At 39.8% G+C, this 13,040-nt stretch overlaps 3 protein-coding genes across 5 annotated transcripts; 2 read left to right on the forward strand and 1 right to left on the reverse strand.

Annotated features, from left to right (window-relative positions):
* Window positions 1-974: 974 nt before the first annotated feature.
* Window positions 975-5,923, forward strand: LOC104419241. 3 transcript variants are annotated; one of them, XM_010030845.3, is made up of 7 exons: window positions 982-2,523; window positions 2,617-2,751; window positions 3,118-3,201; window positions 3,283-3,512; window positions 4,193-4,240; window positions 5,128-5,323; window positions 5,469-5,923. In XM_010030845.3, the coding sequence occupies exons 1-6, from the start codon at window positions 2,427-2,429 to the stop codon at window positions 5,272-5,274; spliced, it is 741 nt and encodes a 246-aa protein (XP_010029147.2). In that variant the 5' UTR covers window positions 982-2,426; the 3' UTR covers window positions 5,275-5,323; window positions 5,469-5,923. The 3 variants fall into 3 exon arrangements, with proteins under 3 accessions (XP_039157206.1, XP_039157205.1, XP_010029147.2); XM_039301272.1 differs by having other exon boundaries at window positions 975-2,751; window positions 5,146-5,323; XM_039301271.1 differs by having other exon boundaries at window positions 978-2,751.
* Window positions 5,924-8,305: 2,382 nt separating this feature from the next.
* Window positions 8,306-10,587, forward strand: LOC104419239 (glutaredoxin). Its single transcript, XM_010030844.3, has 4 exons — window positions 8,306-8,486; window positions 8,624-8,712; window positions 9,882-9,980; window positions 10,097-10,587. Exons 1-4 carry the CDS (start codon window positions 8,431-8,433, stop codon window positions 10,171-10,173), a joined length of 321 nt encoding a protein of 106 aa, XP_010029146.2. The 5' UTR covers window positions 8,306-8,430; the 3' UTR covers window positions 10,174-10,587.
* A 125-nt stretch (window positions 10,588-10,712) lies between these two features.
* On the reverse strand, window positions 10,713-12,683 carry LOC104419238. Its single transcript, XM_010030843.3, has 4 exons — window positions 11,892-12,683; window positions 11,647-11,752; window positions 11,520-11,597; window positions 10,713-11,403 (listed from the first exon to the last, which is right to left on the reverse strand). The coding sequence occupies exons 1-4, from the start codon at window positions 11,964-11,966 to the stop codon at window positions 11,351-11,353; spliced, it is 312 nt and encodes a 103-aa protein (XP_010029145.2). The 5' UTR covers window positions 11,967-12,683; the 3' UTR covers window positions 10,713-11,350.
* Between the last annotated feature and the right edge of the window lie 357 nt (window positions 12,684-13,040).

Here is a 13,040-nt window from a genome sequence, read left to right on the forward strand (position 1 = left end):
AATTTTTTATTTCTTTTATTTTTCTATTTTTTTCTTATTTTCCTTTTTTTTTTTTTCATTTTTTTCTTCTTTTTTGGCGGCCAAACCGACCGGCGAGGGCCGAGCTCGCCCGGGCGGGCGAGGCACGGCCGCCGGCCACCGCGAGGCCGAGGCTCGCCGCCGCCGGGCGAGTTTTATCCTATTTCAAGAGATTAAGGACGCGAATGATAATTATTATATTTTAAAAATCAATAAGAGAAAAAAAAAAAAAGAAAAAAAGTTTCAGCTAAAAATAGATTTTTTTTTTCATTTTTATTTTCTAAATAAGTTTCTGAGCTAGCTCGAATGATAATTATTATGTTTTAAAAATCAATTTTTGACTTTTTTTTTTTTTTAAATAAGTTTCTAGCCCCCATCTATTTGCACTTTAGGTTGAACAAACTCTAGGCCATTGGCGTGTAATTTCTATATAATTCCTGTGCATCATGATGAAGAGAAATACCATATATGTTATCTAGTATTTTCAATTTGAGATTTTGTTGTATGTCGAATGATTTTTACCAATATCCATTAGCAACCTTAGCAACCTTGTGGAGTAAATAATTCTTTAAAGATAGTGTATTAATGTCTCAAAATTGATTCCATTCTTCCAAATACGTTTCTAACATGATCGGGGAGAGCATCGAAGAAACTGTTGTATATATGATGGGTTAATAAATAAAAAAAGAAGAGGAAAGCGAGATATGTTGTCTTCATTCATGTATCTCATTAATTAGTTTATCTCTTGAGTTTGTGTACCTCTTGGATTCGTGTATCCACATAATTTATGGTTCATGTATCTCTTAAATTATTATATCCATTTAATTTATGTATCTTCTAGATTTTTATATCCATTTAATTCATGGTTCATGTACCACTTCTGTACATGAATTCTAAAACTCTATAAATAGACTTCAAAATCTTCATTCCAAGGATAAGTAGAAACACCCACATCTTATCTCTTCAAGTTTTTTAAGTGTGCCGATTTCAAAATGTGTTTGATAGGGTTGTATTCGTATAATGCTAATACTAACAGGTTCATGATGTTAGGATATTGTATCTTGGCAGGCGAAGTTCGTGAACTTGCTTAACATCATCGGCAAGAACTAATTGTCTTGAAGAGATTCGGTTAGCTGTATTTTACCTCAAATTACTTTTCTTATCACTTTCTCAAGTTATTACAGTATTATGTATTCATCTTCCTATACGTTTATTTTTCTTCTTCTACTCCACTCTATTTCCAACAATCTTATATTAAGAATATAAAGCTTTTTGAGTGATCTTAAGGTCGAGAGTTCGCACCTCTTTCACCCCACCAATTGTTGGAAAATAGAGAGGAGTAGAATAAGAAGGAATAAACATGCGGGGGAATGAATACATAACACTGTATGCTGTAACTGGAAAATTAATAATTTGAAAGTCAGTCTTTAGAGGTGATGTACAACTAATCGAATATCTTTAAAATGATTAGTTATTGCTAATGGTGCTAAGCAGCTTTACAAATTTCGTCTTGCAAGATATAACAGCTCGAATTTATTAGCAACAACATTGTACAGATGAGACTCTGTTGAACATTTATTGAAAAATCGGCACACAAACAGAATTTGAAGAGAGGAGATGTTGGTGTTTTCGCTTCTCCATTAATCCATCATAAATACAATAGAAACATCCTAATTGTCTTTAAGGCAAGACGAAAGATGTTGGGAATTTCAATAAAAGATTAAAAAACTCCTAAGCAGATTGTGGAAGCAGCTTAGCATTCTAAAAACCAGTAATGTGCAGGACGATGAGTTGTATTGCCAATTTTCACAGAAGAAGGACAATAGAAGTGTCATAAATTGTGTACAACACTCACTTTAGTGTAAAATGTTTTTTTTTTCGAATCACCTAATTACCACACTTAAATGTCAACTTCAATCTAAGTTGTCGGAAATATGATGTGACCATATTTTATTAATTTTCGATCTTACGTGAGTCGCTAGCGTGTCCAATTAGCATAGTTACCCTTATACGATGTTGTGTGATAGGTTAAAAAGTGATTAATTCATTACTATTTGTTGTAAAAAAATGATTATTTCACTATCAATTTCAATGAAAAAGTGATCAGTTTAGTCACCTTGCCAAATTTTTCAATTTCAGCGATGTTTTCTTCGATTTTGACATGACGAAAATTTTTACACTAAAGTGAGCGCTGTACACAAGTTATGGCATTCTAGCGTCTTATTCCCAAACTTCACAAAATGCGCAAAAAGACAAAAGGAGCCTAGCCGCCTACGTCGTATCGACCGAATGGAGTAATTGGCCGGAGCATGTCGGAATAAAAGTAGATTCCGACGAGGTTTCGAAATATTCGAATCTCCAACTCGCACTCGATAGCCATCGCCGTCGGAGATGACTGCGTCGACAGCATGGCGTTCGCGGCGAGGGTTCTCCGCCCGATTAGGGCGTCTCTAGCTGCTTCAAGCCCTTCTTCTTCCGCGGCTCTTCCTCGCTCTACACCCCCAGGCAAGCAAAGTTCCGGGTTTCGTTTCCGTCAAAGCATGCGGCGATCCTCGGTTTTCGAAGTGAATTTCGTCTCTGAACTTCGTTTTTTACTAGTGCGTCGTGCCGAGTTCGGGATTGCGAAGGCCTGGTTTGAGGGGATTCGGCCTGCGCTACGCGATCGTCAGGCTCCCCAATTCAGCTGGAGATCCAGTTTTCGCACGCTGAGTGGGAGGAGCTTTGGTAGAGCAGGCAAGTGAAGAGTATTGTCCTTTGGCCTTAAAAAGGGTGTTGTTCCATGTCGTTGCTTCGGGTGGAATTTTCATGGTTCAATCTCTGGGAGAATGATGAATGGTGCTCCTTATCGCGGCTGTCGCTGCTGCTAGCCTTGTGTAGCAGTTCTATTTGCAGCATTTGGCTCTGTTCATTATATGCTCTGTATACCTTATGTTGGTTGTCATCTTGATTGAGTCCAGGTTATATGGACGGTACTCATGTTTGATATCTTGGGTTGACTGTGCATTTGGCGCCCAATGTCACTGCTGTTCCTCTTCACACTGATAACATATGAACTATGTTGGTTTGTCTGCTTCTCATGTTAGTATTGACCTCTTTCAGGAAGTAAAGTGGGAACATTTATCAGTATTTCGGTTATATTTGGATCACTTCATCATTGGCCACACATTACATTTTCCCTGGATGGTGAGTGGAGCAACGAGTTGTTCAATCGTGCCATAAGTTGCTCAGTTCACCATTGAATCTGAAATCTGCTTGGACATGTAGGTGGAGACACTGCGAAAAATGATGAACGAGCGGAGATGTGGGATGAGCCCAATCCGGAAGATAGTCCCAAGGCCTTTTGGGCCCTTGCTAGGAAACTCTGGCTCCCCATCTTTTTCCTTGTTACTGTATTGTTGAACTGGGACCATCCTATTGAACTTGCAATGAGAAGTATTCTATTCCTTCTCAGCACAAAGCCCAGTCCTTTATCAGTTTATCTTCCCATAGAGAAGGTAGGTGGTTTGCTCATTTGTGTTTTGTTGGTCTCCATACTTGTACCTGATTATAGAGCTAGTCTAGGAATCAAGAATACAATATGGACAATGGCATGGCCTAGTGGTGGTCCATGCTTAACAAGATCACCAAGATCCATGAGGTCTTGGGTTGATTCCCATATTAGAAGGAGAAAATAAACAAAGATCTATAGAAATGGACAAATATAAGTTTGTTTGTTTGGTCTGTAATATGTTGAGTTGACGGGCAACTTCACATGGGTTCCTCTGAGCATCAAGAATTCAATGACAAAGCATTTTTGTTTTCCATCCTTAACCTTGATATCATGTGTGTGCATCTGTGCTTAGTTAACCTGATTATGAGGGTGAGAGAGATGTGTTGCTCTGCTTCATTAACTGTTGACAGTTACTGAATTGATCTGATATGTAATCAACCTGTGTTAGTTAGAGCTCTTTCTCACAAAGTATAACTTCAAATGGAAAGATGTCTCGATTTTAATGGTCCTTGGAAGTTCTATTCCCAATTATTATTAAATTGGAGTGCGGAAACATCTGATGCTTTAATGTTCTTATTTTTCTTTAAATATTTGAAAGGAAATAGACTTTTTATGATTGTTGGTTTTTTATAATCTACTGCTGTTGTTTGGCAACCGCTTGACATCACATCTTTTGTGTTCTAGCTGTGTAGTCAACCTATGCATCAAGATTCTGACCTATACAGGCTAAAGGTATGTTCACTGCTGCCATAAGCTTTTCTGATCTTCCACTTTGAGCCATGAGTGAGGAGGCGGATAATGGAAGATGTTTGAATGTGCCAATTGATGTCTGTCTGAAATATTCATTGAAAGCTCTCTTGCATTTGCTTATAGATATTATCCTGGGATCTTCATCTGCATATTATTTCTCAATGAATCCGAGAACAATTTCATGACTGTCCTGCAGCCACACATGTATTATTGATCCTTCATTTGTTGATCATGATTTGCATAGTAATCTGAATATCATTACACTTGTTATGGAAGTGAAATTTATGGGTTGATGTTTCAGCAAAAACTGTCATTTTGGCTCTCTTCCAGATGTGCTCTGAGTAAAGTTAAAAAGTACTCATCTCATATATGTCTCCAATCTACGAATTTTTTTATGAGGAAATGTTGTGAAGTATTCTTGTGTGTCCAGTGCAGTAGCTATTTCTTTTTTCTCCCTTTTTCTAACAGCTCAGTTCGTAGAGGCAAAAGGTGGTTCTTTTTTTAAACCCCCGATTGCATATTCAAGACTTGAGAAAATTTAGAAAAACAAGCATTCGTAAATCAAGGAAAAGATCATCTTTTTATGGGCTAAAACAGTTCATCTGTAGATTGATGTTTGTTTTCATATAGAGGCATCCTGCAATTTTTTGCCCCTCTTTTCTTTCTCCAGTGATGATCATGACTGACAGCTTCGCAGGCATACACATGCATTTGTCTTAACTACATTCATGTTTAGATTATCTAGGAGTTACATAGAGCATGCTCTCTACCAATGATGGGAAGAACCATTGTATTTTTTTAACTTTGACTTTTTTTTTTGGTCAGTTCTTAACTTTAACTTATATGTCTGCTGATCACCTACTTTGTAGTCATTATGTGCCAAGAAGGTTGAAGTCCAGGACTATAAGTTCTTCTGCCTTGCAAAGATTGAATCGACTGGTCAGAAATACATTTTGGTCGGAATTCTAGGTGGTTGGTGGCCTTTGCAATCGTTTCTATGGGAGGGAGCTCTTTAACTGTGAGAAATAGAGACCAGAAGAACGGCTGACCAAACATAGAGATATGGTAATAACATCTGTATCCTTAAATGCACATTCCATTGGGAGTTCCTAGTTGTGAATTTCTTCCATAGGTTTTGCAGTAATCCAGAAGACGTTCTCTTGTATAGTATTTTGAATTAATGGGCCGATTCCTTGGACTACTTTTGCAGAAGAGGGAGCAGAAACTTTCCTCTCAAACATTACAAGCAGAATTGCCTTCAAGCCGTGTTGGTTTATGATGTGGCATACCCAGAGAATTGCTTTCATGTCGGTGAGTTTCATCGGGATGAACGCTGCACAGTTCCACTGCACCTGGTGAAGAATCAAAATTACTAGTCTAGGGGGGGTAAATGAATTATACAGGAAGCAAAATTGCGGGCAGTCGAACATAATTGAGACATTTTCCTGATTAATTTTTCCATTGCTTTCCACTTAGTTTTAGTTCCTTTTTGGGGCCTGAATGATGTTCATTCTTTCTAAAAGCCAGTGACCGTCTGAGATGGTTCTACGAATTCCGAATTTATTTGCACGTTTGGAGAGTTATTCATGTAGCCATGAAATTTGCTATCATGAAATCATAACACAATTGAGAAATCATCTACAGAAAAACCGTGATTTCACTTCATGGATTTGTATGATTTTAAGATGGTTTGTGGGGGAGAGAGAATTATAGCTCTTGTCCTTGGCTGTGTATTCAATTAGGGAAAATGCATTCTTACAGAGCGTAGCGTACAGGCACAACATATGTTAAGCAATTTTTCTCTTGGGATTTTAATGATGCAACTAGGCATGAAGCCCAGTGATATGTTGGTAAGTTATGATCACAAGTAATAGGGGATAGAGGAGGAGAAGCATTAAAACCTAACAGGTCCTGTGGCGAAATTTAGTAGAAAATTACTAAAAAAGTCTTAAATATATTATACGGACGCCATCAGAAAAAACATGTGCTCATCAACCGGCAAAGATTTAGTCGGCGAGCAAGCTCAAGTTCTTATTTGAGACTAAGTGATCACGTTAAGTTTTAATTGAAATAAAGTTCATCTTGGACTCTCTTTTAAGAAAATGAGTAAACTTTAAGCTCCTATTTGAAATTTATGTGACATAACATGAAGGGAAACCCCACAGTCTATTGCTTCCACTTTTTTAGTAGAATTTGGTAGATTTTGACTTGGCATGAGGATATAATTGCGAATTTGCGATGATACTAAAATTAAAAGGATCAAGTTTAAAACTTGAATCTATTATGATACTAAAAAGATTAGCTTGAATCGATATGTTTTTACATGACTCGATCCATATATATCATCCCTTATTTATCATATTCATTCGGAATTTGAGTGTGAAATGGTTCATCAACCCTTAAAAAATGACATGACACAACATGGTACAAGTTAATGATGTTGGGCATTATCTCTCCCAGAGTCTCCACATATAAATATTGTGGACAAAAACGAGACAAAGATCAAAGTTACATGTTTTCGCACCATTCATAGATTTTATCTTTTTGCATTTACATATGTTGGCCAATTACCGAAGTGTACTATCGATGAAACTATAAATTCTAGCTTGGCCTTTGTTTGATTATCAATTTTGTTCTCATTAAAAACATATTCTTTGGGTTATCTAGCCATCCAAACTTAATTCCTAGACCTTTTAATGAAACTAAGTTTTTATTCATGTAACAACTTTGATTCTAATTTTCCTATCGGTTGACAGATATACAATTTCACATCAATTTGAGATAAGACTCGGGCTCCATTGTGACTAATGACCTGACTCAATACTAACCAGCAAACTAAATTACCCAATTCATCTCATTGATTGATTGATTTATTTATTTTCAAATTAAGTTGTTGTCGTTCTCTTACATTGATTAATTTAGGGGCTTTCATTGTCATGCTATTGTTTTCCCTCAACCAAATGAGTCTCTTCTTTATTCTCCAATCACTAAGTTTCTTCTTTGACAATAAATTGTATGTATCTGTCCTTCTCAATCCCCCATTAACCAGCCAACCTCAAAAAAATAAAAAAAAAATGAAAAAAATGAGGCCAATGCTATTGCCACAAAGATTGCTCTAGCCACATTCTTTAGTGACCAAATTAACCCCGTTCTGGGACCGCTATGCTGGACATCTTCCCCCTTTTCCCCTATGTCCTTTTCCCTCTTAACTGCATACAATTGAGAGGATATCTGCAGACCACGAACGTCCTTCATAGGGGGAAATTTCCACGATGACTTCCTCTGAGACCTAAGAGGAGAGAATCTGCCTCTAAACGGATTAACCTCCAAAATCGAAGGGACGATACTCTCTCCGGCAAGAGCACCAGAGACACAAGATGGGGCAATCGTTTCTCAAGGACTCGATTAGATTTTGCTAGGCTCTGAGCTAAGGAGACACGATGGAAACCTTAATCGAGCTTCTTGTGCAATCTCCCCAACGCGGCAGAGATTTTCGCCATCAAAGCCGGTTGAATGCCCCAATAGACAAACCGAAAAGGCTATACTCCATTATAAAGCCCACCCACCCTTGTAAATACAAAAACTCATCTTATAAAATTTTCCTTTCCTTGTCCCTTCATTTGCTCTTTATGCCGTGAAAGAGGAGCCTCCCTCTCAACACGTTCGTCCCATAACCACAAGGGCGGGCGTTTTGGTCAAAGTACTTTAAAAGGCGGTGCCCCTGGGTCATCTGCCGCCCAAAATTAGAAAAGAGAAAAAAAATACACAAATCTTTTTGGCGGCAAGTGATCCGCCACGTCACGTCCCCAGGCCTCCCCATGGGCCCAACAGATTCCCCACATGAAGACAGAAATCTAGAGCCGGGCTGGTAAAAAATTCCAGCCTTTCTTGACCCTTATATAAAAATAAGAAAACGACCAGTCAAAAGGAAACGAGGTCATCCGACACGACGCCACGTCGCCGTCCTAACCGCCTCCCAATCTCTCTCTCTCTCCTACAAGGCCACGTGTACTGTCGCCCGCAGAAGGCTTTACATATAACCTCCCCGCGAAACGGTCGGCAAGTTCGCTTCCACCTCTGTGAATCCCGCATTTCGCGAAGCTTCTTCCGATTTAGGGCTCTTATCGGAGATAGTTTCTTACCGGCGAAGAGCGGCGAGAGAGATCGCGAAAATGGCGATGCCGAAGGCGAAGGAGCTCGTGTCCGCCAACCCCGTCGTCGTCTTCAGGTCTCGTTGTTATTATTAATCTCCTCCTCCGGTTTCTTTCTCCCTCCTCCCCCTTCCTTCTTTCGCGCGGCCGTCGATCGTCGTCGCGTTCTCGTGTTCTGACGGGGAGATGGGGGCGTGTGTTTTTTGTGGCGCAGCAAATCGTACTGTCCCTACTGCGTCAGCGTGAAGAAGATGCTGTCTCAATTGGGAGTCAATTTCAAGGCCCTCGAATTGGATCAGGAGAGTGAGTCCCTCTGTCTTTCTCTCTCTAGATGTTCCCTACAGCTTCTGTTCTGCCTAGAAGATTGTAGCTGGACTTGGTTTCGTTTGAAGTTGTTACGATGTTTGTGCTCACATGCATTACGAATGATGTCTAGCTGTGCTTGTATGTTTGACGCGAGAGTATTTGTTTATTCAGTTAAGTTTTCGTTTGTTTTGTGTTTGTTTCGTGGAAAATGAATGATTTGTAAAATATTTTCCTAAAATTGATTGGCTGTATCGCTTGTAAATTGCCGTGGATAACAAAAGTATACTTTTCAACTGATTCTTTCAAGTGGTATATGCCATTATTTTTAGGAAAATATTTTTTAAAATTATTTATTTTTCGTGAAATAAATGGAGCCAACAGTTGATTAGAGTAGCTTCGTGAGTTGGACCCTGTAAAATGATTTCGATCTTGGTCTGTTTCTTCATAGATGTGAAATAGAATTGGTGAATTGTTGTGGCCCTTGAGGATGTTATTGGATGTTTGATTTGTGATTTGTGATTTGTGACGTCCTGCCTCTGGGGTGTTGATGCTGGAAATTGTTATATTTGTTTTGATCTGCCGAGTATCCATTTTGCTTGAAATTCGTCTCATGGTAATAGTGTCGTGATGACCTTGACTGACAACTTCTGGTTGTTAATACTGTTTCTTTGCAACTTATGCTCTAAGCTACAGTTGTTATATCTTGTCACTGGCCTAGAGGTCTATTTGCAATTCACAGACTGTGAAAAATGCAGTGAAGGTTCTGGGGAAAAAAGAACTTAATGTCGATGCTAATTCCTTGTGATGAATTAGATTTTTTTTATTTAGCGATTCTTAATATTGAAATCAGGGAAGTGTCTATTGGAATTTTAGATCTCTAATGTGAGAATTAAGGGAGCAAAAGATTGGCTAGCTGAAGATTTGCTGAATGTTTACCACTAGAAATCCATGGAAATTCTCTGTATTGGGTATATATAGGTATACTGAAGAACCAAGACCTGACTGTCTAATTCTGTTGGACATGAAAACGCGTGTGATTTCATTCTATTTCGTATGGCTTATTCATACTTTCCTCTTAAACTGGTTGACAGCAATGATCTTATGTCTTTAGTTCTTCATTCTTATGTGATAAAACTGCTCAAAGCATCTAATTTGGTGTTCTATAGATGATGGGAGTGAGATTCAATCTGCACTGGCTGAGTGGACTGGACAAAAGACTGTGCCAAATGTGTTTATTGGGGGGAACCATATTGGTGGCTGTGATGGTAAGTCTCTTATTCCTAGCTGAATTGCAATGCCGAGTTTTAATTTATTTTGTTTTGTGATATCCCTCTTTGGTTGGTTCATTTTGACGTGTTTTTTTTTTTATTTTGTCTCGCAGCTACAACTGCAATGCACAATCAGGGAAAGCTTGTGCCCTTGCTGACTCAGGCAGGAGCTCTTGCTAAAGCTTCTTAAGGAAAAATTCAGCTACTTGGTTGATCTGTCCAGTAGTAAATAAGTGCAAACTATTGTCATATGGTGGTTAAGTGTTGTCTTGTGGCTTAGTTTTATGCACATTGACTTGGCCTTGTTCTGCTTGACAGAGTGGTCAATTTAAACCGTGTGCATTGCAGCGATTAGACAGGTTCTTTATAGAGCCTGTCTTAAAATATATGCGCTTGGGTTGCTCTGCTCGAGGTGCTAATGGAGAAGTCATTCTGTTGGGGCTATGTCGTTGGTGTTCTTGGGTGGGGACATCTTGTTATTTCCGCATTTCGTTCCTCACGGTATACACTCATCATTTGGTATGTCTCAGCATATGGTGTGGTGCAGTCCTTTGATACCATGAAAAGCCTAAGGCCATTAAGCAATGAATATTTTGGTAATTCATCCTGGATCAGAATTCCAAACCTTCATCAATCAACTAAGTATAAGTAGGCCAGTATATCAATTCCTCTGCAGCACAGGGCTCCCTGACTCATGCATGTGAATACTCAGATTCTAAGCACCTCACAATCTTAGGGGACAAAAACATAAAGATCACCTCACAATCATAGTCGTTGGGTCATGGCTATTTATTCCTCTCAATGAGTTGTGATGTTGAATTTGAACTGCGGGTTTCTGCTTCCATTGGAACGGAGTGAAACTGTTGAAAATGTGTTATGATCAACTTATCCGACCTGCGTGTTTTCTTTCCAACCTTGTTATGCAGGGTCAAGCTTTGCTTGGGATGTCAAAAGCCGATCACCCTCCCTATCTTACATGATAAGTATGTTCTTGAAATGGCTCATGCATCACATGTCATGTTCCCAAATTTTTTTGAGAAACGTTGAGAAGTCTTTTGTTTAGGTCAAAAATAGGAATGCTTTTCCATCATTTTAAGGTCCCAGAAGATGGAGCTTCATCACTTCAAGGTTGAGATCTCATTGGCAAGGGTGCTACAGAATGGATAAGAGAATTACAGCCATGAAATATACTTGTTCAATACAACGCACAAAATGCGCAATACCTGATTCGTCTAGTTTCTGTCTAAGCCGATATGAACCTGGGCTGTTGGTAAACCCAATTCCGAATCTTAGCTGTAACTCGAGTCAAGCATCGTGTAATCCTAAACAAATACTCTATTTCCATAGTATGTCGATTTCTCAATTCTTCACCTCCATTGCTTTCTGCTTTTCCCATTCGAGATTCTCTCCGATGGCTTATCTGACAAACAAGCAACCATATGTAAGAGCTCAAAATGAACATATATGTAAGACCAAAATGATGAGAGCCCTTCAACATGATCATTGAAGAACTTGTACAGTCTGTCGATGGCTTACATTGCGGACAGCTTTGGGGAGCAACTTGGTAATATGCTTCAAAGAAGCTTTTATTCTCCTTCAGCAGCCCTTTCCACACTGCCAAAAGCACAAACAGTCAAGTACTTGTTATGGAGAGAGAGAGAACCGGTGAGGGTGACAATGGGCTGAATGCCGGCGTGTTTGGCTAGAGCTTGGATGCAGTCATCTCTGGTCATATGGAAGAGAAGGCACCTCTCGATCAAATGGTGCACCTGCAGACACATCATTGATCAGATGAGCTTGAAAGAAGAACCAAAAAAACAGAGAACCGTGGACTGCGTTGAGCAAAACCCATCAAATTTCTTCGACAAAGCTGAGTTCAGCTTAAGGTGTATGAACGCACCCACATACCATTCTTATGTAGCTTTGCGGGTCGCAGTGCAAACAGGGTTGGTGGTGGTGGTGGCGGCGCTCACGGTACACCATGCTTTTCCCTCTTCAAGCAGAAGCCAAATACGAGAGAGAGAGAGAGAGAGAGAAAAAGTGCAAGGTTCGGAGATATTTTGGTGGAGGATATTTTGTAGATACGTATGTATGTATATATATGTGCTGTCTAGGTGCGTGAGCGAAGGGATGATGAAGGATGGAAGAAGAGGGCAGAAGAGAAGAGATGGGGTGTGAATTTTATCCGATGGAGATCCAAGTGAAGGGCCGAAAGAGCACCATCAATCTCACCCAAACTTTCTGACGCCCTCATCTCTTTTCAATCCCTCTCGCGTTACGCGAGCTGCCGTAGCTGCTCTGCTTGGTGTCTCGAGACTTGGGTAATCGGGGTGCTTTTAATTTGACTGTGACCTTTCCATCTCTTCGCAAGTTGTCCTCTTCGTCCGTAACGACCAGCTCATCCGTTAGAATCCCTTTTTTTTCTTCTAGATCACCAAGATCCATGAGGTCTCGGGTTGATTCCCATATTCCGCTCCTATACCTATTAGAAGGAGAGAATAAACAGAGATCTATAGAAATTTCCGGATTTTGTTTCCATTAAAGCATGCGGAGATCCTCGGTTTTCGAAGTGAATTTCGTCTCTGAACTTCATTTTCTACTAGTGCATCGTGTCGAGTTCGGGATTGCGAAGGCCTGGTTTGGGGGGATTCGGCCTGCGATACGCGATCGTCAGGCTCCCCAATTCGGCTATGGATTCAGTATTCGCACGCTGAGTGGGAGGAGCTTTGGTAGAGCAGGCAAGTTAAGAGCATTGTCCTTTGGCCTTAAAAAGGGTCTTGTTCCATGTCGTTGCTTCGGGTGGAATTTTCATGGTTCAGTCTCTGGAAGAATGATGAATGGCGCTCCTTATCGCGGCTGTCGCTGCTGCTAGCCTTGTGTAGCAGTTCTAATTGCGGCATTTGGCTCTGTTCAGTATATGCTTTATATAACGTTATGTTAATTGTCATCAAGAACTACATGGCAGGATCTCCATTTTCAGCTGGAGTCATAGCCGCTGATGGCTTTCGAAATTCCGCTGCTGAAGTTGGAGAATTTGCAGTCCGTGGAGAGCCCTGC

This window comes from Eucalyptus grandis, chromosome 9, assembly GCF_016545825.1.
Source record: "Eucalyptus grandis isolate ANBG69807.140 chromosome 9, ASM1654582v1, whole genome shotgun sequence".
In the NCBI taxonomy this organism is placed as follows: domain Eukaryota; kingdom Viridiplantae; phylum Streptophyta; class Magnoliopsida; order Myrtales; family Myrtaceae; genus Eucalyptus; species Eucalyptus grandis.

Excerpts from the sequence above, each read along its gene's own strand:
- LOC104419241 (XM_039301271.1), top strand. The coding sequence starts at position 2,427 with ATGGCGTTCGCGGCGAGGGTTCTCCGCCCGATTAGGGCGTCTCTAGCT. Across the intron at positions 2,752-3,117 it reads GAGGAGCTTTGGTAGAGCAG|GAAGTAAAGTGGGAACATTT; the intron begins GCAAGTGAAGAG and ends GACCTCTTTCAG. Across the intron at positions 3,513-4,192 it reads TTTATCTTCCCATAGAGAAG|CTGTGTAGTCAACCTATGCA; the intron begins GTAGGTGGTTTG and ends TTTGTGTTCTAG.
- LOC104419239 (XM_010030844.3), top strand. The coding sequence starts at position 8,431 with ATGGCGATGCCGAAGGCGAAGGAGCTCGTGTCCGCCAACCCCGTCGTC. Across the intron at positions 8,487-8,623 it reads AACCCCGTCGTCGTCTTCAG|CAAATCGTACTGTCCCTACT; the intron begins GTCTCGTTGTTA and ends TTTGTGGCGCAG. Across the intron at positions 8,713-9,881 it reads CCTCGAATTGGATCAGGAGA|ATGATGGGAGTGAGATTCAA; the intron begins GTGAGTCCCTCT and ends GGTGTTCTATAG.
- LOC104419238 (XM_010030843.3), bottom strand. The coding sequence starts at position 11,966 with ATGGTGTACCGTGAGCGCCGCCACCACCACCACCAACCCTGTTTGCAC. Across the intron at positions 11,753-11,891 it reads CGCAAAGCTACATAAGAATG|GTGCACCATTTGATCGAGAG; the intron begins GTATGTGGGTGC and ends ATGTGTCTGCAG. Across the intron at positions 11,404-11,519 it reads TCCCCAAAGCTGTCCGCAAT|ATAAGCCATCGGAGAGAATC; the intron begins GTAAGCCATCGA and ends CTTGTTTGTCAG.